This window comes from Prunus mume, linkage group LG7, assembly GCF_029339155.1.
Source record: "Prunus mume cultivar Tortuosa linkage group LG7, ASM2933915v1, whole genome shotgun sequence".
Lineage (NCBI taxonomy): Eukaryota > Viridiplantae > Streptophyta > Magnoliopsida > Rosales > Rosaceae > Prunus > Prunus mume.
The window spans coordinates 5,412,578-5,438,908 of NC_142704.1; the positions used below are offsets into that span (position 1 = coordinate 5,412,578).

The following is a 26,331-nucleotide window of genomic DNA, read 5'->3' on the forward strand; positions in this document are numbered from 1 at the left end:
ATATTCAAATTGTTCGAAAAATATACTATATGGATTAAGTAGCAGATCACTTATTTGCAAAATCTAAGGCATTGTAGACACATAGTCATAAATTCTGAATGGTTGAATATTTATCTTCGTAACGTTGGAATATATCACATCCTCTCTCTCTCTCTTGATCAAAGAACGAAGTTTTTAAAGATCAGATCTCGTATTCCTCTTTGGTTTTCTAGCATACATGAACCTTAATTTCCTACATTATGCACAACTTGTATATATTTAATTTGCTTTCACTTTGTTTAATCTTATGTTCTTCATTCTTAATTGGAAGTAATTTAATTACTTCTTTGGACATGGAGTGTATATGAAAACACCGGGACGAAAGGAATTGTGCAAAGTTGACACCCTCATAATTGTGTAGTCCTTCGTTATTGGTAAACTTAATGGCACAAAGCTCTACAGAAATCAAGGCCGTCTTGTGTGGAATCTAATTCGAATCCAAATTTAATCCATACCATGCTTGATCCGAATCATAATCCAAAATCATACTCGAAGCAGAGTATTTTTGGGTTGATTCGATGATCCAAACCCAACTATTGTTTTTATAAGCTACTAAATCCAGAACTCTATCCAACAAAACAAAAGATTATAAGCTACTAAAACACCAAAATATAATAAAAATTTCATAAAACTACAAACACAAAGCAAACAACAGAACATACAAGAGAAAAAAAAGCTTAAGCCAAAGCCAAAACCAAAGGCTAGCAAGCCAATATGCATAATAGAAGGACAATGCTCCCATCCCACCGGGACTGGCTATCTATTTGCGGCGATGGTCTCTGAAATAGCCTCCAGGGTTACACTCAAAGTCAGCCCTACGGATTCGTTCAAGTCCGCCGGTGCCCGGAGCAATCATCATCTCCTCCTCCTGCTCAGAATCTGAACCTGAACCTAAACCTGAAGCCAGACTAAATATACCATAGGCCAGCAAAGCCGCTCCTGCAACAGCGCCAGTTGCAATTGCAGCAGCAGTGGACCAGCCAACCTTGTCCTTACGCAAGTCACCACCATTTTTCTCATTTTGTTTTTTGATGCGACCATTTTCCTTACTGTTTCCAGAGCCTTCCCTGCTTTCACTCGGTCCCATTTTTTCACTATACAATCCAATCCAAACTCTACTTGGTTTTGGACGGGACGGTGCGTGGCTATATATATGTATATATTAACAAAGGTGTTTAGATTCTCAAAGACGACTCAAGGACTTGGTGGTCGAATCAGCGTCCAAAGCTCATTTCGTACAAATCTCACTCATATTACCACTACCTCAAAGGTTTTTCCTTCACTTTCTTCTTTATACTAGATTAGTTATACACCTTTAATTTCAATGAGGTTTGCCTTTCATTATACTAGATAAGTTTACCTTTCATTTCAATAATGTTTGTTTGGTTTTCTTCTTTTGATTTTCTTTTTCTTCCTTCATTGAGAAGGAAGGTTACCTTTCCTCTCTTTGCATTGAATCGTTAACCTTCAACACTCATAAGTTTTATTTGTTACCCGAGTTCAACAATCATTTTGATCAAAAACCCTTGTTTACTGATATACTATTGTTCATGTGAGAAATAATTGAGTGATATCGTATGCTAGTGATACTTTCACTTAAATTTTGTGTGATGGAGTTTACGATTTAGACTTAGACCACATGATTAAATTTGCCAAAATTGAAATGACATGGTAATTGAGCCCCAAAAAAAATTAACAAAAAACTCTACAGATTGAGATAATTTCACACCCAAACTATTCAAATATTGTTCAAAAAATAAATTATATGCATTAAGTAATTGTGTGACAAACTATATATAGGATTACTATACGAATTTTTATTTTCCTATATTCTTACTTCCCTCCCAAGGAAGGGAAGAGTTGATGGTTGAAGACTTATTTCAAACGGCTTACTAAAAAAATCTCATCCCGTGTCTAAAGTAATCTCATCAATTACTTTGTCTAAAGTATTCCCAGCTTTTTCTAAAGTAATTTCATCAAGATTTTTTCTATTTAAACCCCGCACTTCTCTTTGTTCACCCCATATTTTCATTCCAACTTCTAATTCAAATTTTCACAATTTCTAAGAAAACCCACACCCCACACCCGAATCCTAAGATCTTCAAGTCCATCTTGCAGTTTTCATACCAGCATTTTGCAGGCATTACTGCATCATTATTCTTTTGCACTCAAATTTTTTTAAAAATTTTTTATAAAATTTTTCAATTTTTTTTTGTAGAACAGGTTCTATAATTTTTCAATGTAACATAGTGTGATAAATATTTTACACGTAATAGCTACAAGTGTAGTCATTCTTCATCAAGAATTTTGTTCTGCTTTGGAAAACGAATCTGGCACAAGGTATTTTGATGTATATTTTCTTATTATATATATGTTGTACATGGATGCAATAAACACTATGTTTATATTATTGAGAGCATTCCGTCAATCTAGGAGATAATGCCCTAAATTGAGGGCATTATGTTTATATATGTTTATATGTTGTACATGGATGCAGTAAACACTATGTTTATATTATTGAGGGCATTATGTCAATTTAGGAGATCAATAAAAACAGCAAGCAGAAGTGTTGGGCCGTGGGCGTCGAAGAAATCTGTTAATAAAAGAAAGAGAGGGAGAGAGAGGTGAGGAAGGAAGGCAAAGCCAGAGGAATTTGTAATATCCACTCCCTCCCTATCCACCTATATTACTCTCACAATCCCAATTTAGGGTTTGTGAAGAGAAGATGAGTTTAGTAGGTTTCTTGGATTGAAATATGAGTAATCTGGCAATAGGGTGTAGAAGAGTTTATGTTTTTCTAAAATTTAATATGAAGAGTGGTGAGGTGTGTGGGGATGTGTGTATAGATGTACTAGGGTTAAGCATTAAGTTTTTTTTTGTCTTTTTACACAATAATAGAACTTAAAAGCTTAGTGATTTAAGTATTGGGGTGAACAAAGAAAAATGTAGGGTTTAAATAGAAGAACTCTTTCATCAATATCAATAACCTTTTATTTTTTGGGGTAAAAATCAATATCAATAAATTTCTCTCTCTCAAAAGTAATCAAACTCATCACCAATCTCACAGTCACAACCACACCATTTGTTCTACTATTGTCTCATTCAGCACTTCTCTCTAAATGAAGACCTAAAAAATAAATAGTTTGGATTGTTGAAAAAAAATTTGTAGGGTTATCCTAAAGGATGTCCCTTAAATTAAATTATTTTAGGAATCCCTCAATAGAAGGGACTGATATATATACAGAAATTCTCCTATGTGGACGTTCGGATGTTATTACCATGCAGACGCCATGTATTTTCTACCACCCCTCCCTACCTTCCTATTTACAATTTGGCATCTGTACGGCAATAATGTGCAGACAACCGGATGAGAGAGGATAATTTAATGGTAATGAGTACGCAGAGGGGCTCCTGCCACATTGCTGGTTTTCAACAATGAGAAAGGATTTTCTACTAAAAACATATAATGCATTTGCAGTGTTGACGGTCCACCAAAAAATGCAACAGGAATGGCGGTTATATTGGGCACACACATACACTGAATTATTCAACAGAGATAACATGGAGAATGGTGGAATATATCACCATTACTGGCTCTGAATGAATAGAAATTTTCCACATCCTTGCAGCAGCTAAATGGAGAGGTTTGTTGCCTTTAAAAACATTTATGTTCAATACCTTAGACAACTTTTGTTCCACCAAATACAGCACGACTTTGGTTTTGCCATCCGAAACAGCGATATGTAGCAGTGTTCCCCACTTTGATTATCTTCACCTCTTGAACTTTGGAACTCTGTGATGATCTATAGACCTGCGCAAACTTTTCCGATGGCCTTTCATGGAATATTCACGAACAGGCTATATGGGTCAGTTCCTCCTGTAAATCCATTGCATTTTTTGACATTCCATAGGCAACTTCCTCCTTCAAAACCATTCCCATTTCCACCTATGTATCCATGTCTCGCCTCTTTCTCTAGCCAGTCTATAAGTTATGTGATATATAGATAGTGCATCATCATATGATATGAACTTTATCTGTGTGAGTTGTGTGCTTTTGTCAATGGGATTGTCTTGTGATTCTGAATAGGTTCTTCTTTTTGTAATATATATCAGCTGCTAGATTGCTAAATATGGCTTGTTCATCAATATTGCATACTAATGAGAGGGAAGGGTTCTCAAATTCAATCAAGGAGAGTGACCCACATGAGGAGATGATTTTTTTTCAATTGCATATTATCTCCACTTTGGTCTCCATCATTTTAATTTTGACGATTCAGTTCTAATTTTTTTTTTTACATACAAATCAAGTGCTACAAATGCAAAATTGTTCAGGAAAAACAACGAATTATCATGTTTTGGATTGATTGCAAATATTTTGGAGAGACGAAAGTCTCCTCATGTGTGGTAGTTACATATTGGCACATTGAATTTCATCAATTAATTTGACAGAGATTACATCTTGTACTTGATTGCAAGCCAAACTAAATTAAACTACATAACTAAAATTGCCAAAATGGAAATGATAGGGTTCAATGTGGGAAATGAGTTAAATTACATGGACCACAAAATGTACCCTAGTGGCGTTAAGGTTACAAAATTGTTGTGAAGAATTCTCCATAATTTAGCAGATCACAAATCTTCCATCTCCATGCCTGTTCATGCATTGTAGACATAGTCATAAATTAATTCACAATATTGAAATTTGAGAAGATGACGCCTTCCTTCATCTACTTTTGTCCCTTGGAAATTGAAACGGAGAAAAAACGCCTTACATTCTCAAGAAAGACCAAAAGACTACTCGGTATCAGCTTTGTCTAAAGTAATCTCATCCCATGCATTAATTGAAACTCATCAATATCAATAAACTTCGATCTCTCAAATATAATCAAACTCATCCCCACAGTCACCACCACACCATCTCTTCTATCTTATCTTTCTCATTCAGTCATTCTCTGCGAACTAAGCTTAGTTTGAAGAAGAGACGCAAATGGCGACACCGAAAGAGCACGTAGAAGAGATACGAAAGAAAAAGTTCTCCATAGGAGCAGAAGCAATCAACCCTTTGACTGAGGATCTTCACCAGGCTGTCAAGAATCTCTCTGCTGAACTCTATGCCAAAGATGTTCATTTCTTAATGGAACTCGTCCAGGTGAGTTGTTTTATGCATATATACATTCCTAATATATCATGGCTTTTATTAGTTTGCTGTTAAGGTTGAGTGCATGGCATTGTCTTAGAATCTTTTGAATCTCTAATACTTTAGTGCGTGTGTATATATGAGTATGTCTGAGTATATATTTTTCAGTCTATTTGAATATGTAATTTAATGGTTAATCATGCTACTTACTTTACAGAATGCAGAAGATAATGAGTACGCAGAGGTGGTTGATCCATCACTTGAGTTCCTCATAACGTCTCGGGATATAACGGGCACAGGGGCTCCTGCCACATTGCTGGTTTTCAACAATGAGAAAGGATTTTCTCATAAAAACATAGAATCCATTTGCAGTGTTGGACGGTCCACCAAAAAAGGCAACAGGAAGCGTGGCTATATTGGGGAGAAAGGTATGTCTTATATAGATGTTTGATTTTGACTGTAATCAATCTTAACATGCTTTATATATGAAAGAAAAATATTTGCATGTTATATGTAGATGCTTGGAAGCTAAAGGAAAAAATACTACTGCGTTGAAACATACCCATGTTTTTGTTCAAATCTGAATCAAGCTGTTGTTGCCTATTTGGTTGCCTATAAGCATGTTGATGTGCCTTGAAGCGCTTTTTCATTTGTGTAGTTTATGTATCTCCATGATTTTTGCTGATTCAATTAAATTTGTGACTAATATACAGGAATTGGTTTTAAAAGTGTGTTTCTCATCACTGCACATCCTTATGTGTTTAGTAATGGTTATCAAATAAGGTTTAGTGAAGATCCTTGTGTGCATTGCAATCTTGGGTACATAGTTCCTGAATGGGTTGATACAAACCCTAATTTGTCTGACATAAAACAGTTATATGGTTCTGCTTCTGCCCTTCCAACAACAACATTGATCTTACCTCTAAAGCCCGACAAGGTCCAAGCAGTGCAGCAGCAGCTGTCAAGCATGCACCCTGAGGTTCTGTTGTTTCTTTCAAAGATTAAGAGGCTCTCAGTCAGGGAAGATAATGAGGATCCAAGTCTCAACACTGTTAGTGCTATTGAGATAGCGAGTGAGACTGACTTTGTGACGAGGAAGAACATCGATGCACAGTCCTACACCCTCCATCTCTCTGCAGAAGAAAGTGGTAATGTGTTTGAAAATGAATGCGGCTATTATATGTGGAAGCAGAAGTTTCCTGTCAAGCAGGAATGCAGAGTTGAGAGGAGAATGGAGGTGGATGAGTGGGTGATCACCCTTGCATTTCCAATAGGAGAACGCCTTCGCAGAGGAATGAACACTTCTTCTGGGATCTATGCATTCCTTCCAACTGAGATGGTGACAAATTTTCCCTTCATAATTCAAGCTGATTTTCTTCTTGCATCATCAAGGGAAACAATTCTCCTGGACAACAAATGGAATAAGGGTATTCTTGATTGCGTGCCCACTGCATTTGTTAATGCATTTATCTCGCTTGTTAGATCTATTGTAGATGCTCCTGTGTCTAGTTTGCCTCATATGTTCAAGTTCCTGCCTGTCCAGAGCTCTTCCTATGAAGAATTTAATGTTGTCAGGGAGTCTATAAAGGCAAAAATTGTTGAGGAAAGCATTGTCCCTAGTGAGCCCCACAAGGAGCAGAAGTTCTTTTACAAACCTCATGAAGTGAGTAGGTTGATGCCTTCTTTTTGGAATATTTTGAGGAAGGCGGCGGATCAAGGGGTAAGTTTGATTAATCTCTCATCTCATGGAAGATATGTTCTGTCATATTCATTTGACAAGGTCGAGTATGATCACATACTGAGTTTCCTGGGAGTTGAACCGGTAGACAATGAATGGTATGCTAAATGCATCCAGGGTACTTCCAATCTTGTAACTGGGGTGTCGGATGTTGTCTACTTGGAGCTTCTTCTGTTTATTGCTGATAATTGGGGGTCCAAATTTTGCCGCTCTAGCATCAAGAACATATCCTTAATTAAATGTGTGGGGAATGGAATTAAATCTTTGTGCAGCATAAGTGCAATCCAGAATAGTCGAAGTAAAGTTTGCCTATCCATTAATTCTTGTCATGTCTCATGGCTGATTGATTGGAACTGCGAGTTTATATCCGTTGCTAGCCTTCTTTTTATGCCAAAAATCACACAGGAAGCTATCTGGTCGTGTTCTCGGAAGGAGACATTGGTGAAATGGCTTTCGGATCAAGTCAAGGTCTGTTCTGTAAGCCTATATGAATATGCAGTTGATCTCTTTGACAAGTCACTTAATGAGAGGAAGCTTGTTATTGCAATTGCCCACTTTTTGTATCAGTCATTGTGCAAAAGTTACATGTCAGATCGAGAAGTTGATAAATTATGCAGAATTATGCCTCTGGTGGATAAGTATGGGAGCATCATCAAAGATAGGGCTGGGGTTATTGTCCCTGCCAATGGAAGCAAATGGGCGGGGTTAACTGATTCTAATATGTGGAGAAAAGAAGGCTATGTTGAGTTAAGAGAAGATTATTTGGATTCAGGTCGTTTTGCTGGTAACTTTACACCACAGAAGAAGCTCCTTGAGTTTCTTAAAGTTCATGCTGGAGCTTTGGATGTCCCTTATATATCTGCCCCAAGTGATGGTATATCATCATTATCTGGTCAACTTACTAAGCAAAATACATTTTTGCTTTTGGACTGGATTCATCATCTCATGTATCAAGGTGTTCGAATCCCACAGAAGTTCTTGACGTGCATAAAAGATGGGGGCTGGCTGAAAGTTACTTTGAATGGCTCTTCTGGTGTCAGGCCACCTTCACAGTCATTCCTACTTAAGTCATCATGGGGAAACATTTTGCGGGATGGCTCCGTTTTTGTTGATATCCCATTGATTGATCAGAGTTATTATGGTGAGAGAATTAATAGTTACAAGGACGAGCTGAAAAAGATTGGAGTCAGGTTTGAGTATGCTGAAGCATGTGAATATATGGGGAAGCATCTAATGTCTCTTGCTTCGTCTTCCACTCTAACCCGAGACAATGTACTTTCTGTGCTACGTTTCATCAAGTTTTTAAGAGACAAGTATCTTTCCCCAGACGATTTTATCTGCAGTATTAAAGAAGGCCAGTGGCTTAAAACATCCCTTGGCTTCAGGTCTCCGGTAGGATCAGTCTTGTCTGATAAAGAGTGGGAAATTGCATCAAAAGTAAGTGACATTCCCTTTATCGATAAAGCATTCTATGGTGGTGAAATATGTAAATTCAAAACAGAACTTGAGTTGCTTGGTGTGGTTGTCTCCATCAGCAAAAGTTACCAGCTTATAATTGACAACCTGAAATCACCTTCTCGCTTAACTTCTCTGCCAGCTGAGGCTGTTCTATTGATGCTTGAATGTATGCAGCTTTCCAGTTCATCTGAGAAACTTGTCAGAGCATTGAAAGAAATTAAGTGCCTGAAGACAACAGTTGGTTACAAGTCTCCAAAGGAATGTCTCCTGCCCCAACTTGAATGGGGCTGCATTCTGCAGGTATTCAGTGGTCTCCCATTGATTGATCACAATTTCTATGGAAAAGGAATATATTCCTACAGAAATGAGTTGAAGAAAACAGGGGTGGTTGTTGATTTTGATGAGGCTGCAAAAGTATTTGCTCTCTATTTCAGGCAGTATGCATCATCGGCTTCCATCACCAAAGAAAATGTTGCATCTTTTCTGTCTTGTTACAGAACGCTGAAGGGAACTCCATTTAAATTATCTGCAGATCTTAAGAGCTGCATTCGCGAGGTAAAGTGGTTGCGTACTCGCCTTGGTGATTATAGATCTCCAAAAGAGTGCATTCTGTTTTGTTCTGATTGGGAATCTATCTCTCCCATATGCCTTCTCCCTTTTATTGACGATTCTGACACTTGTTATGGCAAGAAAATTCATGAATATAAGCAAGAGCTGAAGAGCTTGGGGGTTGTTGTGGAATTCAAGGATGGGGTCAAGTTTGTGCCTTCTTGTCTTTATCTTCCCCAGAATCCGAGCTGCATTTCTCGAGAAAATGCACTTGCTTTGCTGGACTGCATACATATTTTATTGGAGGAGAAAGATTACTCCTTTCCTGATGTGTTCACGAAGAAAGTTTCTCAGGCATGGCTGAAGGCTCACGATGGTTACAAGCCTCCAAGCAAGTGCTTGTTGTTTGATTCCGAGTTTGGTAAGTATCTAAGGCAGACTGATGGACCTTTCATTGATGAAGAGTTTTATGGTTCTAAAATTACAACATACAGAAAAGAGCTCTCTGCAATATGGGTGATTGTTGAAGTTGACAAAGGATGTCCTTTGATTGCCAGCCAGCTTGCTCTTCATGATGAATTGTCCACTTTTGTTCGAGTATATAGTTACTTGAGTGAGTTTAAGTGGGAGCCGGATAGCAAGGCTGACAAAAGGATCTGGTTTCCAAAGGGAAATCAGAATGGAGAGTGGGTTAATCCAGAAGAGTGTGTTATATATGACAAGGACGAGCTGTTTGGCTTGCAGTTGACTGTTCTGGAGAAATACTTTGAGCATAACCTATTGGTGTTCTTCTCCCGTGCTTATGGGGTAAAGTCCTGTCCTTCAATTGAAGACTACTGCAGGCTGTGGAAGGTGTGGGAAAATTTTGAAAGTGGATTGTTGCATGATCAATGTTGCAAATTCTGGGGGTATGTTTCAAAGCACTGGAATTCAAAAACGGAGAAAACTCTTGCTGAGGCTTTGGTGAAAGTACCTGTTAATTCAGGCTCCGCTGGAATCTTGTTGTGCAACAAGGAAGATGTTTTCATTGCTGATGACCTTCAGCTGCAGTATCTTTTTGAACAGTCTTCTCACCATGTTTTTGTTTGGTACCCTCAGCCTAGCCTGGCTTCCTTGCCTAGGACTAAGTTGCTTGAAATTTACAGGGAAATTGGTGTTCGTACTATCTCTGAATCAGTGCAGAAGGAAGAACTATTCCTAGCAAATGATGTTGAACTACAGTTAATTCCAACAGAGAAATTGATCGGGAAAGCGCTGCTCAGGCTGATACTTGGTTTTCTAGCTTGTCCTCCCATTAAAATGGAAGCAGAGAAAAGGCAAAAAGCTGTCCGAGGTCTTGCCAATGTTGCTGTTGTGGAGACATCTGAACCAATCACTGTAAGCTATGATCTACCATTATCTTCTGGGAAAATTTTGAATGTGAGAGGTAGCCGAAAGGTACGATGGGATAGAGAAGATTCCAAAATTTTCACCGAGAAGATGGACAGATCTGGAGGATATAGGAGCATCATTGAGTTTGCTACATATTTCTCTGAAGCAATTTCTGAGTTTGTACTGTGGGAGATCCCTGATCATATACATGCACTTTCTGAGCTGATCAAGTTGGCCTTTGTGCTAAACCTTGATGAGGAAGCAGTTACTTTCTTGATGAAGTCCAAGAATTTGCAGATCTTCATGGAGGATGAGGAGTTTCTGAATTCAGCCTACCATTCTGAGTAGTTATGCTATGTGGTTACAATTATAATAGTCTCTCAGATGATGATTTGAACTATATTTTGTTTTGGTTGTATGCTTTTGTCTGTTGGATTCTCTTGTTATTCTGAACAAGTTATTGCTCTTTTATGATATGAAGCTTATTCTATCATCTGGTATTTTCATAATCGTTTACCTTCATCTGGTATTTTTTTATTGTTAAAGATATTTCTCACTACTTCGGATTCTCTACCAGAGGTGAGATTTTTGACATACTGCTTGGTTGTTAGCATAATGATCCTTGACTTGCAAGTCCTAATAGATTTTAGTTTGATGGAAAAAATTATGCCCTGCATTGAAGTTACTGAGACTTTCTCAGACTTTCCTAAGATAATCTTTCATTGCATTTAGCAGTTTTTAGTAAGCTGAAAGGAGCTTAATCAAATTATCTCTTCAACTTAAAACTCTGTCATATTGTTCTTATCTTGCAAATCTGTTAGAACATGTTTGTCATTAGGAGAAATTGCACTACAAGTTCTTAAGAAATTGGAAATGTTTAACTAATCTAGCGGCCTGAGATATTGCTAATATACTAAATGTGGTCGTACATTAAATTTTTTGTTTGATTTCTTTGTACATAAGGTCACTTTTAGATTGCCATGCCTTATCAAAATCACAATAGACATGCTATGCAGAGTGACCTCAACTCAACATTGTGTTAGATTTTATCTGCAAATGCGACCATAGAGGAAAAAGCTTGTCAACAATACAAGTGCAATGCGTGTAATAACAATGTACATCTGCTGATTACATTGGGACACAAATTTTGATCTGATAAACTTTCTACCTTTGCAAAAAGGACATGACTTATAAGTCATGGCCTAGAAATTACAGGAAAAAGGAAATCCCAATGGCCAAGTACAATAAATAAGATGGAAGGAAAAAGATGAAAAATACTCTCTCTTCCTGCTCATTCCTCTTAGCTAACGCTTCTGCCCTTGTGCAGCTCCATCCTGCACAACAATATAGGTGCCGTCCCTCCCTGCAATGGTAAGAGATAAGTGGAATATGGGGTTGGCAATTTCGAACCCGAGGCCTCTTGGCTTCTTGGAACCAAGCTTTCAGGGAATGGATCAACAATGTATATCAAGCCTCCCAGTTCCTGATGCAATCATGTGGCTGCAGATTTCTTAGCAGCTACATAGGTGGTTCTGTCGTGGCCACCAGTGCAACCTGCGTAGTAGCATCCTTTAACGTTCAATAGATTCTTTACAGTGTTTGGTCTGAGTGCATTTTTTATTCTTCTTCTTCTCCTTCCTTTCTGTTTTGTCTTTGTGTCCTGGACCTGAAACATGAAATGAAACACTTAGAGAACAGAAAACCAATCTTTTTACTGCTTATATTATAACAAGGCTAATTAATTAATTAATCAAAGAACTCATAGGATATTTACATCGTTGGTTTCAATCATCGACCTTACGCTATCAACACTGCTGTCGGCAGACTCAGCACTTGGTGATTTCTTATGCTTGAAATCCTCATCTGTGATGTCGTTCTTACCTGCATTACATCAATTCCACAACTGATCATTTTTCTTGTCCATGAAGGAATATTCTACAAATTACATGCACCCCATTTTCTATGTTGCAACTTACTGTCATCATTTTCTATTTCCAGAGGTTCCATGCAATAAACTCTGAAACTTGGTGACGCCTGACACAGATAGATTTTGCTGTTCGGTTGCATGCCCGCATCATTAACTTCATCCTCTTCCTCTTCCTCTCCCTCTGTGGTTTCCTCCATTGCAAAAACCCCCCCTATATACACTGTCACCCCCTTGGCCTCTTTATCATCTTCCACACTAAACTCCGCTCCATCTCTCCTGATCTGGTCCTCATCAGACTGTTTTGTTCCTCTGTCAAGCTCTGGCAATCTTGGTACCAACTCCAATGTTGGTGGTGTTTCAGGAGATGGTAAATTTTCAAACTCTGGTGAAGACTGCAGCGAATGAGGCAGAGAGATATCTACCTCTTCTTGTTCACCATCCTTAAGTAGCTGTTTCTTGGAGTAAGTGTGGGAGGCTTTTAGTTTTTTTGCCTTTGTCCGGCCTCTGATCTCCTCAAATTTTCTCTGCAAGAGTGAACGAATTCGAGGAGGCACAGCTTCACCTTCTGGGGTGAGCTTTGAGTTTTGGCCACCCATTGGAGAGGAGAACAATGAACAATGGGAGGTTAGGCCACAATGGCAGGGGGAAGAGATGCAGAAGATAAGTGGTTAGAAAAAACTTATGAGGTAGAATGGAGAATTTGAAAGAGAAGGGTCAAAGGGAGTTAAATAATTATAGGATAAACTTGATGCTAATAAAAAAATTCATAATATGGATATATTTGGTTTGGTGAACTGTACACTACGGTTTTAGATTTGCTTGTGGTTAATAATAGCAAATTGTTGGTGTTTTGCAAACTCAGCTCTGACTATGAATCTCCTATATTTGTGAACTTTCAATTTTTCCAGTTGTGCCCTCCTGCCTGTCATGATCAAACAAACTTACTATATTTGTAGTTGTGTACATGTTTTGCTGTTTCTTTCTTTGTTTTGCTTTTGCTTTTGGTTTTGGGGCCATGTATTTCGGTTGTTAAAAGAGTCTTGCGCAGTGCCTTAGCAAGAGTCAAAGGAGAAATGTATGCCGGCTCCTGTTTATCTCTGCCAACCATATGTGCCAGCTTCAACAAAATCTCAAGAGCCTCAAATCATAGCATTCTTCTGACCTCTCTGAGCTCTAAACAGAACAGATAATTAAGATGGCTACAACTACAAGTCCAATTTCATTGCAATGCAAATATAATGTGAATGAGCCAATTTCCGAATAATTAAAGAGAAAACCCTAATTATATGGATCATTTGCTCATTTAGTGGTATTTCTCTTCTCAATGTTGAAAGAGGTCTCAAGTTCAAATTTTGCCTATCTCGTTGATAAAAATAGAATAATAGAAAATTAGCTTTAGGTTTGTTCTTCATGACATTGAAAAGACTTGTTGTGTGCCCCTTAGACAAAGAAATTGACTTTGTATCAATTAAGCAAGGAATCCAAACAAAAATCTTCATACGTTTATTTACTTATTTTTGTGTAAATGCTTATTTTTCTTTCAACTTTTAAAACAAGGAAAGAAGCTGAAATCAACCCATGTGCGCGCCCACATTCTAGGTGGGGCTAGCTTTCATTTTGGACCCGGTTCTCTCCAAAAAGGACTTTTCTTTATGCGAAGTTGATATATGCTTTGCTTCTTTTCTTCCTTCTCTCTTATCATGGTGACCCCTTTGAAAAATCAATTGCCTTTATGAGTGAAAAGCTAGAGATTCCTGTGGCAATAATCCCTACCCCTTACCTTTTTTACCATCTCAGCTTCAAACAAGGATGCTAAGCATTAGGTTCATTTTAAAAGTTACAATTACATCCACCAATATCTTAAGAGCACTAGGGTTTGTGGAAGTACTTTAATATCTTCACAAAGAAAAAGAAGATTCATTTCCTTTTATGGACTTGGAACATAAAATCATTCTAGAAGAGAAAAGTTTATATATTACTGCTACATTAACATGATCAAAACTTAGTGCACCCGCTGATTTCTTCTTCATCACCTGCTCCACTTGAAGAAGTTACTTCTGTGATCCCACTAGAACTTGAGCAAGATGAAGAAGATGACACAGGGCTTTGATTATTATTAGTCTGAGGTGCATGAACCATTTCAGCATTGTTAACTCTGATGCCTTCCTCATCATCAGTCTTACAACTTCTTTTCTTCGAAAATATTCGACACAGAACCCAATTTTCTTTCTGGTTTAAAGCATTCTGTAGAAAATCACAAGCAGATTCAAATGGTGTTTCTTGATTATTGGGTTTGTGGCATGCTCAAAACAAGAACTTTATTGTAAACTCACCTCGGCTGTGTTGATGGAGGTTGTAGTTTCTGCATCGACAAGGCAATACTCATGCATGACCCAATCAGTTCTACAACCATTTGGAGCCTTTCCTCTGTAGAAAACAAGAGTTTTTTTCTTCCCCACAATATGGTTCCTCCTGGAAGATACAATCTTTTTATCAGTGCCGGTCGCTTTCCAGTAACCAGAACTTGTCACCCTGTTGGCTCTGCTTCCATTCCTGTATTTTGATTCCTTGTTACTGAAGAAATATCTCTCTTGCTCCAAATCACCTACACACAGACCACACATTACATACATACATATATACTTATATATAAGTCTGTTATTATAAATGGAAAACTATACACTTAAGCACATATTAAGCATAATTATTTTCAGCTAACCTGGCAAATCCCAAGGATCATACATGCAAACGTTGACCTCAGGAATTATTGAAGCAGGCAGAGGGCACGAAAAGACTTTGCATCTTAGGTACTGAAAGACCAGCTCTTCATCTGTAGGCTGGAAACGAAAACCAGGAGGCAATCTGATCATCCCATTTCTAACAAAGTTGAACTTGTCCATTGTTGAAAAACAAAAACAAAAACAAAAACAAAAATGAAAGCTTTTTCTTGATTCTTATTGGCCTCTGTCAACTGAGATGAGGAATGCCAAGCAACCATGTCAAGTATTTATAGTCCAAGAGAAAGAATTTGGAGAGAGAGTATCTTTTGAGTGGTTGTGCAAGAAAAAGAAAAAGAAAATTGATTCCAAGCTAGCTAGCGGCGGTGTGAATATAGAATGGGACAACAATCACTGGATTAATACTTTTTCATGTTTGACAATTAAAAAAAGCTTTTTTACTTACTTAAAAGATCCTTTTCTTGTTTTCTACACGTAATAATCTCTGTAATTTGTGATGCAAATTAAATTCTTAGATAAATCTAAGTCGTTGTTTTAGTTGGCATCTCATCTCATGTGAAAGAAAGACATGTTAACAAGCAACCAAAGAGCATTGGGGCTTATCAGCAATTATCAGATATTATTATATTGGAGGTGTTGATGAGGCCGTGGTGATTTTGAAGGTAAGTTCACATTTTTTTAATTTATAAATTAAGATGGATTGGTGAAGATTTTCTTGTAGAGATGAAGTCATCCGATGTCATGCTTACTAATCAGATGGGAAACACACATAATTAAGTTAAGGGTGATTTTATTGGCACCCCATTATTTGTCTTTTTGCATCCCATACTAATTTTAAACATAAATAACCTATTTTACCCTTGTACATAAGTACAGTTAAAAACAAAAAACATTTAAAATAAAAATTAAATTTGCTCACTACACCCCACATATGTTCCTGCAACCCTAGTAAGATTTTTTTTCTCAAACCATCATATTCCTACAACTCTAACAAGGTTTTACACTTATATTGGTGAAAAAATATTTTGTATTTATTCATGAAGGGTGAGATTGAAGTTAGAGAGGCTTTGAATATGGTATGAGTTTATTTTTTGGTGTTTTTCAAGTTTTGGATTTCATGATGGTCACTGGTTGCATTCAGCATACCAGAACTGAACTTGATAGGTAAATTTGGTAGGATGCCATCGAAACATTGCACCTATTTCGGTTATGTTTGACTAGACGTTAACTTAAGATGCGGTGGAGATCCACCGTAACATGGAACGGTGTTTGGTGGTGTATTACCGAAATTTTACCGACAATTTAGTGGCAACGAACCAAAATATATATATTTTTTCAATAACTTGTTGTCAACCACAAATTTAATGCAAGCTATTTTGACCTTATTCCCATTAAAGGAACTAAAACAAGGTGACGCCCCTAAAATAGATGACACATCATCCAATGTGATGGTCATCTCATTAAAAGACATATGAAATATGTTCGTTTCGGGATGTCACCTCTCAACGAAGGTATATACAACAATCTTATCTACATTCCGATAAGAACACCTAATAAATTGCTCTAATCTAGACATCTGAATGCACCCTTTGAATATACTATTATTTGGATTAGCCCACCAATTCCACTCACGAATGGTAGATGTCTTCGACATGCACCTAAGGGGCTCACGTTCCTAGTCAAATACAAAAAAAAATATTTAGGTTAATTACCATGAACGAGACTTATATTATGCCTTTTATTGTTATAGTAAAACGACTTACCTAGTTATTCCAAATTGCAACTGCTATGTGAGTTTTAAAACTCATAAGTAAAGACGGATTATTGGGACCTACTCGAGATGGCTCAGCAGGCTCGGCATCTACAACATTACTATCATGAGTAGCAGCTACATCTTCAACCTCTGCATTAACATTACTATCAGCGGCTACATCTTCAACCTCTATAGCATCCTCAAAGTGGTTTGGGAAACCATGTTGGGGCTGCTCTTCTTGAGAGGCTAACCACGCCGCTCTATGTCTCCTCGTTGAGGTTGTGGGACGTTATCTATCAGGTCGAGATGATGAAGCCTCAGTAGTACGTCTACAAGTCCTCTTCATACCTAAAAAACAATATTAAGTACAAACTTGGTTAACGAATTTGGTAGATGATCACTGAAACAAGAAACGAATTCACTGAAACAAGAAACGAATTCAGTAGACTACCATTGAAAAACTGAAACACATTCAGTGGACTACCACTGAAAAATTGAAACAAATTTAGTGGATTACCCTTGAAAAAAGGAAACACATTCGGTGGTCAGCCACTGAAAAACGGAAACAAATTCGGTGAACTACCACTTAAACAAGGTAACGATTTCAGTAGGATTTTACAAGTAAGTTAAGAAATGGGGTTCATGAGAGCAATTTCGGAAGAAAAATGGGGTGCAGTGAGTAATTTTAAATTTTACTAAAATTTAGTGGGGTGTAAAGAGAATGTAGGGTGCAAAGAGCAAATTTTGGGATGCCAATAAAATCACCCTTAAATTAATTATTTACCTCAAGTAATTATCACAATTGATCAATTGGTCCAATGCTATGTAACTTATTTTTGTAGTCAACTCCCTCCCAAATCCTTAATTTTTATGTGAGTTCCCATCAACACATGCCCTACAAAACAACAATTACGGGTCTGTTTGGAAGTTCTTATGTAGGAAGGACATATGCTCATAAGCGCTTTTTACTAGAAGCAGTTTTGTTAGAAGCACAACAAAATGTTCATTAAAAAAATCCAAGTGTTTCATGAAGAAAGCAATTAATAGATTCTTCTTTATAAAACGCTTTATTCAAAAGTGTGTGGTAAATACTTTTAACCATTTTAGAAGCACACGAAGGATAATAAACAAATCCCTATTATTGGACATGCAATCGTGTAATGTACTATATGGCTGTTGAGTGATTGTCTCTAAAAGCAAACTTCCATGGACCTAATGAAATAACTCAGCTATGTTCAACCCGATACAGGGAACTCCAAAATCATGCAGAGTGTAAGCCGATACCTTGATTCGTCCTCAGATGCCCTAGTGATTTTAGTTGCTTTTGGTTGTTCCAAATAATTTTTCTTTTTCTTTAGTGGTTTTGGATTAATTAGTTTAACTACTACATACTTTTCTTTTGAATTATGGATGGCTGACACATAAAGGCACCAAAGATTTTGGTTCCTTTTTCTCTCTGAACAATTGTTTGAATGAAAGAGTCCCAAAAAAGGCCCCTGCGTTTCTAAAAAGCTAAGCTACCTAAATCCTTATAGAGCTAGTCAACTCAGATTGGTACTTTCCTTCACTGCGAAGATGTAGCTTTAGTTCCCTCTTTCCATGCATGCAAATGTTGGATTTAGAGATCTTCTTCATTCTAATTTAAAAAGCACCCAATTTGTTTAAAAAAAACATGCTGTCTGGCCAATTGCTTGAGACACAGCAACAAAAGCTAACATGCTTGTTTTCTTGTGTTATATATATATATATATATCTTTGTTGGTCATGTCTTATGGCTTCATACATGGCCCTCAATGCTGCTGCTTTCTCTTTCCATTGAATCTAAAGCGATTCTTTCATTTCAATAATTGGTTTAATTCAGTGAGTTTTGTGTTCTTTAGAGGGCATATTATTATTGGACTAAAGAAAAGACGTTAATGGTGGTGTGTATAAATGGGCATATCATGCATGTGTTTTTAGTATCAGAAAGTTTAAGAATGGAGGAAAGGGAACCAATGCTTAATGCATAAGAAAGTCTCTCAAAATTTGCTCTCTTTTCAAAACACTTTGCCTATATCTCTACTTTAAACAATTTTTATGGTTGAAGTGCAGGGATGTCAAACCATTTCCATAAGGTTTAGTTAAAATGCTTTCATATATAATTATTTGCATAATCAACGAATATTATAATATCAAAACTATGTCACTTATTCGTATCTAACGAGTAACTTTTCAATGTGATCGTAACATCACCATGTGACGTGGTAAAACAATTCACACATGTTATAACACATATATATTTATTAATAATACATTCTAAAGTTATTTAAAAATAATTAAATAAATAAAAACTTGTCGCCTACTCGTACACGTGGATTAATAACACTCACGAGGTGGTGTTACGGTCACATCACACACAAAAATTTCCTATTGGGCCTATACTACATCTTCTTATTGGTCTCAATCCACATCTTCTTCTTTGGGCCTAGAAAACCAAAAAGGTTGAAGTTAAAATAATGGGCTCCAAATCCTGTTTTCTGGTAAGATCTTGCCCAACAATTTTAGTCCCCTCTCATTTGTTGTTCGGTGTCTTTATGAGGCTTTAGTAAGTTTTAGGGTTTTGCAGAGCGTGAGTCGGTGAGAGTGTTCACAAAGCTGAAGAATTTAGAGGGTTTTAGCGGATAGCGAGCACAAACTGCCATGGATCCTTCATCAATGAACAACCCTGAGCTCCTTCAGTTCATCAACGTAAGTTCCTGTTCTTCTTCTCCCCTGTCTAATTCCCTCGAAATCTCATGAGAAAGAACAGAAAGTTATTTGTTTTCGATTGGAGCGGCTCATAACTCTGAATTTATTGGGTTTAGGGTTTCTGTTTTTATTTTTAAATCTATATGTTTAGTATTGCATATTATTATATAGTCCATATCGTTGAGTATGTCTGCATATTCCATTGAAAGCTGGAATTTTGATCCCTTGCTGCTTCAAGCTTTCGTTTTTCTGAATTTGGTTCTGACACCTGCTTTTGTTTTCGATTATAAGTTTTCCCAAATAATCTTAAGATTTTATTTGAGCCCACAATTTACTTATGCATCAGAAATTGGCCGTTTTGGGATACTAAGTTATGTAAGAAATGTAAGAGTGAAAATCTTCATCTTTCAGTGTGTAGTCCAAGACTTCAATTCTTTAGAGTGGCCACTTTGTTCACATTGTTCAACATTGTCCAAACCCTAAAATTGTCTCTCAATTTCCCTTCAAGATCTCCATTTTATGGCTTAACATTGCGTTTTAGTGTTTTACTCCTTAATTCCAAATTGATGTTGGTAATAGTTGTGGGGAAAAAGAAGAACAATAAATGAATGATATGAAGATGTTGACTATTTGAGATGTTAGGTGTATTAAACTAAGTTGAAAAGTTTTTGTTCTTGATTGTTTGCGCATTCACTAATTTCTAGTGATATGCTCTTGTAGTTTTGTCTAACAACATAAAGTTTTTCATGTCCTGCAAAACCAATTATTGTGTGATTATCACTATGTTATTGCTGTTGCTGCTGCTAGTTATGTTACGTGTTCTGCCAATATGTTATGCTATTGATGGTTTCTCTTTCTGAAACAATCTTGCGCTTGCTGTGCAGCAAGAGAAGGAAAGAGCAATGGTGAACGAGATGGTGGGAAAGCTTACAAATGTATGTTGGGACAAGTGCATCACTGGTACACCTGGGAGCAAGTTCAGTTCCAGTGAATCAGCTTGCCTTGCGAACTGTGCCCGCCGTTATTTGGATATGAGTATGATTATTATGAAGCGTTTTCAGAACATGCAGTGAAGGTCTAGAGTTTGACGTACTTTCTCAATTCCAAAATGTGGTTCATTTTTGCTTCTGGAATCAATTATATACCAGTTGAATATGTTCTGTAAGTTTGGAAACAGATTGTTCCCCCTTTCTTCAAACTATTGTATTTCAGCACTCTTACTTATCAATTTCATTTTTGGATGTTTCATCTTGTAATTAATTTGATGAATGAATTTTTACCGAAAGAAACAAAGGTGATGAATAAATTGCATGTTGCAGCATAGGGATATAACTTGGTGCTCGAGGGTTGAGAATGAATTGCATTTTAGTGCCAGAAAAAGCCGTGCTTAGGCGATAGGCAAATTACAAAGGTAAAACAAATCTCGAACATAGGCAATCAATCACTTCCACATTCTATACCATCAAAATGAGGTGGTTAAATTACAGATGCGGAAAAAAGAAAAAGGAAGATAAACTCATAAATCAAGATGGCACACATTGGAAACAATCAACTGCCTGAGAGTCGTTCTTTTGAATTACACACTTATCTTACAAGCAATATGGCACAGCTTAACGACGTTAAAGATCGACAGCCTTCGCGTTTATCAAGTATTTATGAACTTATCTGAGATTGTTCAGTTTGTGTTGTAAAGTTGCCACTGATTCCATCAGTTACCCGTCTTGAGTCCCCAACTCCAGCTGACATAGCAAGAACTTCAGGTGATATATCTAAACTTCCACTCCTCCTTCCCCAGCTAGAACGCCTAGGATGTGAGGTAACATGTCTCTCTGTGCTCTCTGTTGGAAGGGTCCCACTTAAATCCTGGGATGCATCAGCCTCACTCGATCGAGGGTCCTTGTTTACGCCATCATCATTGCTATAATCACCCAACTCTTCTGAAGCCTCATTCCATAATGGTTTCCTCCCCATCTCTATGTCACTCATGGCTTTCCCCATGACAGGATTGACAAAATTGGCGCCAATTGGTGTAGGAAGAACTGGAGGATCTTTTGGAACTTTTTCCCTGAAATTGTTCCTGGATGGAGGAATTTTAGTGCAGAATATCTCCATGAAGTTCTTAATTGTCCCTCTGTTGAATGGGTTGTCTCGTCCATCATATCGGTATCTAAAATTTTCATAAGTAGACTGCCAAAGCACAACAAAACAGAACTCTAACATTACAAACTGAATAAACCCAAATTTGAAAAGTTTAAGTGGAAGTATGGATATAAATATCACCATACACAGCACACCAGTTAATGGTTTTGTTTGACTCTTGAGGCAGGTGCCCCCTTGGTTTCTTGTTAAATGAGGACTATGCAGTGTGCTCTATTTGGTGATCATACCATAACAAGGTGATCAGGATGCCCAAGAGTTTCTTACCTGGTTTGTACTGATGAGATATGAGTGGAACATAGTAAGTCCACCAACAAACCAGAAGGCAATGAAACTGTAAATTATGAGCGCAATGGAGGCAGGAGTCTTAATTAGTGCTTTCCAAATCGATATATCTTCACTGTGCATGATCCTTACGACGTAGACCCAGCAAAACCCTTGTACATATACGCAAAGAAGAGTTGCAGAGAAGACAAACATGAAGAAGAACCTGTAGTTTCGCTGCACCCAGAACCAAAGGAAGTTTATTACATGCATAAACCTGAGCAATTTGTTTTAATCTTTTGTGATTATTCTAATCAATTATGAATTAGTCATCCAAGCAACCAAGCTCTCCCAACAAATAAAGAAGACGTAAATAAAAATGCAGCAAAGTTTAGGCCCTTAAAGCACTGTTCTCGGGGAGCTACTAGTTGGGAGTAAGCCTAATAATAGTGAATCCTTACCAATCCAATGCACTGGCCAACCCAAGGGCAGTGATGGTCAAACCGCTGCACACAGTTATTGCATATCGAACAGTGAGAACAACGAGGAGGTCTGTAAAGCATGCAGGTGTCACAGTACTTGATCTTCACAATTATACCATTGATAACTACTTCCTTCATTCGTGGAAAACGCGACTGTTGTGTTTCATTAGACCCACCCTCTATGCTCGCATCATAATCTTCTGGCTCTGGAGGGTGAACATTACGAGGTACTATACCAGGATCTCTTCCTGAGGTTAGTAGAAGAAGAACCAAAGCCTGAGAACAAAATATACATGCTTCTATTAATCAGGATAGAGTAGTAAGTACGAACTATTCAACTGATCTCACTTATAACTAGCACTAAACTTTTCAACTCGTTGCACCTAACTTTTAGAATAAGGATGTGATTTTATGATGCAAGAAAACTCTACCATTATAAGCTTGGGCGTTTCATGGTTTAGACTCATAGGATTCAAAGCATCATTCAGACATGCATGAAAAAGAAAGTGTTACATAAGTAGAAAACTAAGAATCAAAAGCTATGAACAAAGTTATGACATTCAATTGTAAGCAATGCTGCCTACTGTATAAACACCACTAACACATTGGTGAATTCCAAGCTTGAGCATTGAGCAAGAAGGTATATACAGTGTAACTGTTACAGGATTCAGATAGGAAAAGGACTTACAAGTAGTGTCAGTACAGAAACAGCAACAATTACTGAAATTCCCAAGTGATCAATGAGTTTTCTTGCTACAAGGCCACAGAAAACTGCAACAGGGGCAACAATGAGGAATACTGTTAACGGAAGAGATCTCACATCGGGTCCGAATATAAGCCTTCCACCAAGTAAAAATCTCTGCAGAATGGAACAGCCAACAATGTGCTTGAGTAAACATAATTGCATTAGCAAAAGAATGCACATGCTGCCACTAATAAGAAAAGAAAGAGAAACAAGAAGAAAAGCTTTTGAGATGTAATCACAAACAGAATCATCATATATTAAAAAGGGGGAAAATCCACAAGAAAGGTTATCCTCCCTTTATGCTGCACCATGGTCAATTTGCATAAATTAGCGTTCTCCGGATTGTATGGCTAACAGGTAAACTGGGGCATTTAAGAGGTTTTTGGGGAAAATGGAAAAAGATAGCTAGATAGTTGATTTACACACCTAGAATCAAATACCCCAGTAAAAGAGATTGATGATGAAAGGAAGCCTAAAATGGAGAATTAATTGGTTGCCAATGCCCAAGTCGTGATCTAAATTCAAAGCTGAACAATAGAATTGGCCCCAATCCCTAGTGTTCCAAGCAATAACTAAAGCTAATCAGAGTCAATCCAATCACAAAACCAATTGCCATCCCATCCTCTAAAAGCAATCACACACCAAATCAATCAACTCAATTCTGTATATTTCAGCATCTTCCAAATTAGAAAAGCTTTCAATTTCAGCATATTTCAATCAAACCCCACAGAAAAACAAAACCCTTTCAATTTCAGCAACTGGGTAAGACCAAGACATCACAAAAGTGAGCAAAATCAAGAAAAGCAAACATCTTTCTAGCCTACACGATACTTTAAATTAAAACACAAGTAAGAATTTAGCTCACATTGCTGCCTTTCCAGGTCTTGTAAGTTCTAACCAGCCCTGCTGCATCGGCAGCTCCGGCAGGGGAGGCCCGGAGGCGGTGATGTGGCTCAGCATTCATTATGTGCCTGTTGGGTTTTTCAAAGAAATGAAATAATTAAAAGCAAGAACCAAAGTCAAAGAAAGGCTACGGTGCTTTAGAGGTGGGCTTGAGAGTTGACTTTTCCTCTCTCATTCATTCTCAGGAGCAGCATCCTCTGTAAGACTCTGAATAGTAGGTAAAAATCGAAGAAGCTCATTAGCCATTAGGCGTCAAATTCCGGCAACAGGGCTTAGGTGGCAAGCCGTCACTGTTGTAAAGAGGTAGTAGAACAGGTCAAGTCTTGCAACTACATAGGCACGTACTCAATCATACATACAAATGTTGTAGGACACGTGTATTGTTGATGTATTTTTTTGGCATTATAGTTGATTTATAATGTTGCTCTGGGGATGTTTTGGGGACAAAGTCAGTCAGCATGACTTGTTTCTCTATCTGTCAAACATGGGATTTTCTGATGTTTAACTAAACAATAAAAGAATGGAAATTGAAACTGGCATTTTGTCCAGGTTGGGCTTATGGGCCTAATTTCTTTCTTTATGTAATGGCATTTATGTCTCGTTTGGATGCGGAGGAATTGAAAGAAATGATTTGGATTTGAAAATGCTAAATTTGCTACAAAAATAAATACATTAGATTGAATGTATTTGAAATAACCAGACATAGTACATTTGAAAAATATTTGAATAGTACATTTGAAAAATATTTGAAATGACTATATGTACAGAATCATTTGAAATTCATTTGTTTTCTTCCTTTGTTTGTTGTCCAAATCGTGGCATAATGGATTGTAAATAGTATATATACAAACAACTCTGCCTTATAATGTCATCTAAATCTATAAATTTGAAATCCCTCCATTCAAATAGAACCTACATGTCATCTAAATCTATATATTTGGAATCCTTCCATCCAAATAGAACATATTAGTTATTTACTAGATTTGATGAGGGGTGGAAAAATGGTCGATGAGAGATTAGGAATGGAGGGTGAGAAAAGCACATCTTAGACACCATTCTTGCTTCCTGATTTCCTCAATATACTTTTCTTCAATCTCTAGAAAATTAAAAACTAAAATTGGAATGGTCATCAAACGATAGTCGATGATATTATTTGCTAATTTCTTAAACAGGAGATGTTGGAATAAAAGATGGACCCGCTCAAATAATTTATTGGGCCTATATCAAATTTAACCTGGTCCCATATTTTCCTTTTATGAGACCAACTAATTTTAGTCAACAAAACGAACACCAAGACCAGAGGAAAGCCTAAACTCACAAAAAACCATGTGGGCTATTGGGTTCGCTTAGACTCTGGACTTGGAGCTCTACAGGCTGTCCACGTGGGCCGTAGACACGTTTCATTCACCTTCAGTGAAGAGACAAATATACAAAAAAATAAATAAATAAATCAAATTAAAAAGAGGTCCTACCGGGAGTCGAACCCAGGTCGCTGGATTCAAAGTCCAGAGTGCTAACCACTACACCATAGAACCAAGACGTCAATATCTGCTGAAACAACTTATTTATAATCACGACTAGAACTAATTTTTTAATGTTATTTTTTTTTTACGCGATAAGAATTGTCAAAGTATCTTTCTTGGCGTGGCATTCGTACGGTGTAATTGGTTTTTTTGTCTGATTCGTACGGTGTAATGGTGCTGTGACAAAGGGTAAGAACAAATAAGATCATACACCATCCACGTAAATAGTAATTGTTTTAGTAATTTTTTTGATGCATTCTCACCTATTGTCATGGCAATCCAAAGGTAATCACTATTCACATGGGATATGAGGAGATGAATTTGTATTGATTTTGGTGTGGGAAGTGAAGAACATAGCTAGGTAATTATATAATAATTTTTTTTTGAATTTTTTGGTATATTTTCCTTCTTTTTATTTTTATTATTTTGGTATTTAAATTAGTCGATAACGTCACACTAACATCAGCATGAAGTCAACTTGCCCAGGCAGCAGTTGCCAGGCAAGTTCTGTCTTTGGGCTTGGCCAATTTCATGGCCAACTTCTTGTCATGACAATTTTTCCTTGAGTGGAGGTTGCTATTGGAGCCTAATCCTCCTTTTCATATGGCAAAAGGGATGGGGTGGAAGTGCTCTTAAAGGTAAAAATTTAGGTGAAGTCTTAGAATTGGATTTACTTTGTTATAGTTTCCCTTATTGCAACCTGTAGGGAAATACTTGTCACTTTCCTCCATAAGTACTAATTCCTACTTTCTTGCCAATCACATGAAGACATGTATGCAGAAATCCTTTTTTGTACATTTTGATTAATTATTTTTATATA

At 37.2% G+C, this 26,331-nt stretch overlaps 5 protein-coding genes and 1 non-coding gene across 7 annotated transcripts; 2 read left to right on the top strand and 4 right to left on the bottom strand.

Annotated features, from left to right (window-relative positions):
- The first annotated feature begins 4,591 nt into the window (after nucleotides 1-4,591).
- LOC107881574 (uncharacterized) lies at nucleotides 4,592-10,680 on the top strand. The gene is made up of 3 exons (XM_016795597.2): nucleotides 4,592-5,188; nucleotides 5,394-5,604; nucleotides 5,890-10,680. Exons 1-3 carry the CDS (start codon nucleotides 5,027-5,029, stop codon nucleotides 10,638-10,640), a joined length of 5,124 nt encoding a protein of 1,707 aa, XP_016651083.2. The 5' UTR covers nucleotides 4,592-5,026; the 3' UTR covers nucleotides 10,641-10,680.
- A 630-nt stretch (nucleotides 10,681-11,310) lies between these two features.
- Nucleotides 11,311-13,972, bottom strand: LOC103338119 (nuclear polyadenylated RNA-binding protein). The gene is made up of 3 exons (XM_008241306.3): nucleotides 12,269-13,972; nucleotides 12,067-12,173; nucleotides 11,311-11,958 (listed from the first exon to the last, which is right to left on the bottom strand). The coding sequence occupies exons 1-3, from the start codon at nucleotides 12,813-12,815 to the stop codon at nucleotides 11,785-11,787; spliced, it is 828 nt and encodes a 275-aa protein (XP_008239528.2). The 5' UTR covers nucleotides 12,816-13,972; the 3' UTR covers nucleotides 11,311-11,784.
- Nucleotides 13,973-14,107: 135 nt separating this feature from the next.
- On the bottom strand, nucleotides 14,108-15,197 carry LOC103338118 (NAC domain-containing protein 83). The gene is made up of 3 exons (XM_008241305.3): nucleotides 14,939-15,197; nucleotides 14,553-14,824; nucleotides 14,108-14,463 (listed from the first exon to the last, which is right to left on the bottom strand). The coding sequence occupies exons 1-3, from the start codon at nucleotides 15,117-15,119 to the stop codon at nucleotides 14,215-14,217; spliced, it is 702 nt and encodes a 233-aa protein (XP_008239527.2). The 5' UTR covers nucleotides 15,120-15,197; the 3' UTR covers nucleotides 14,108-14,214.
- Nucleotides 15,198-19,276: 4,079 nt separating this feature from the next.
- Nucleotides 19,277-20,683, top strand: TIM8 (translocase inner membrane subunit 8). Its single transcript, XM_008241303.2, has 2 exons — nucleotides 19,277-19,437; nucleotides 20,322-20,683. Exons 1-2 carry the CDS (start codon nucleotides 19,390-19,392, stop codon nucleotides 20,508-20,510), a joined length of 237 nt encoding a protein of 78 aa, XP_008239525.1. The 5' UTR covers nucleotides 19,277-19,389; the 3' UTR covers nucleotides 20,511-20,683.
- A 184-nt stretch (nucleotides 20,684-20,867) lies between these two features.
- On the bottom strand, nucleotides 20,868-24,340 carry LOC103338116 (putative protein S-acyltransferase 7). Of its 2 annotated transcripts, XM_089041402.1 has the most exons (6): nucleotides 24,150-24,340; nucleotides 23,951-24,056; nucleotides 23,029-23,199; nucleotides 22,320-22,616; nucleotides 21,862-22,095; nucleotides 20,868-21,624 (listed from the first exon to the last, which is right to left on the bottom strand). In XM_089041402.1, the coding sequence occupies exons 1-6, from the start codon at nucleotides 24,161-24,163 to the stop codon at nucleotides 21,091-21,093; spliced, it is 1,356 nt and encodes a 451-aa protein (XP_088897528.1). In that variant the 5' UTR covers nucleotides 24,164-24,340; the 3' UTR covers nucleotides 20,868-21,090. The 2 variants fall into 2 exon arrangements, with proteins under 2 accessions (XP_088897528.1, XP_016651390.2); XM_016795904.2 differs by lacking the exons at nucleotides 23,029-23,199; nucleotides 23,951-24,056; nucleotides 24,150-24,340 and adding an exon at nucleotides 22,772-22,921.
- A 1,111-nt stretch (nucleotides 24,341-25,451) lies between these two features.
- TRNAQ-UUG (transfer RNA glutamine (anticodon UUG)) lies at nucleotides 25,452-25,523 on the bottom strand. Its single transcript has one exon. It is a non-coding gene; the product is annotated as a tRNA-Gln (tRNA).
- Nucleotides 25,524-26,331: the final 808 nt, after the last annotated feature.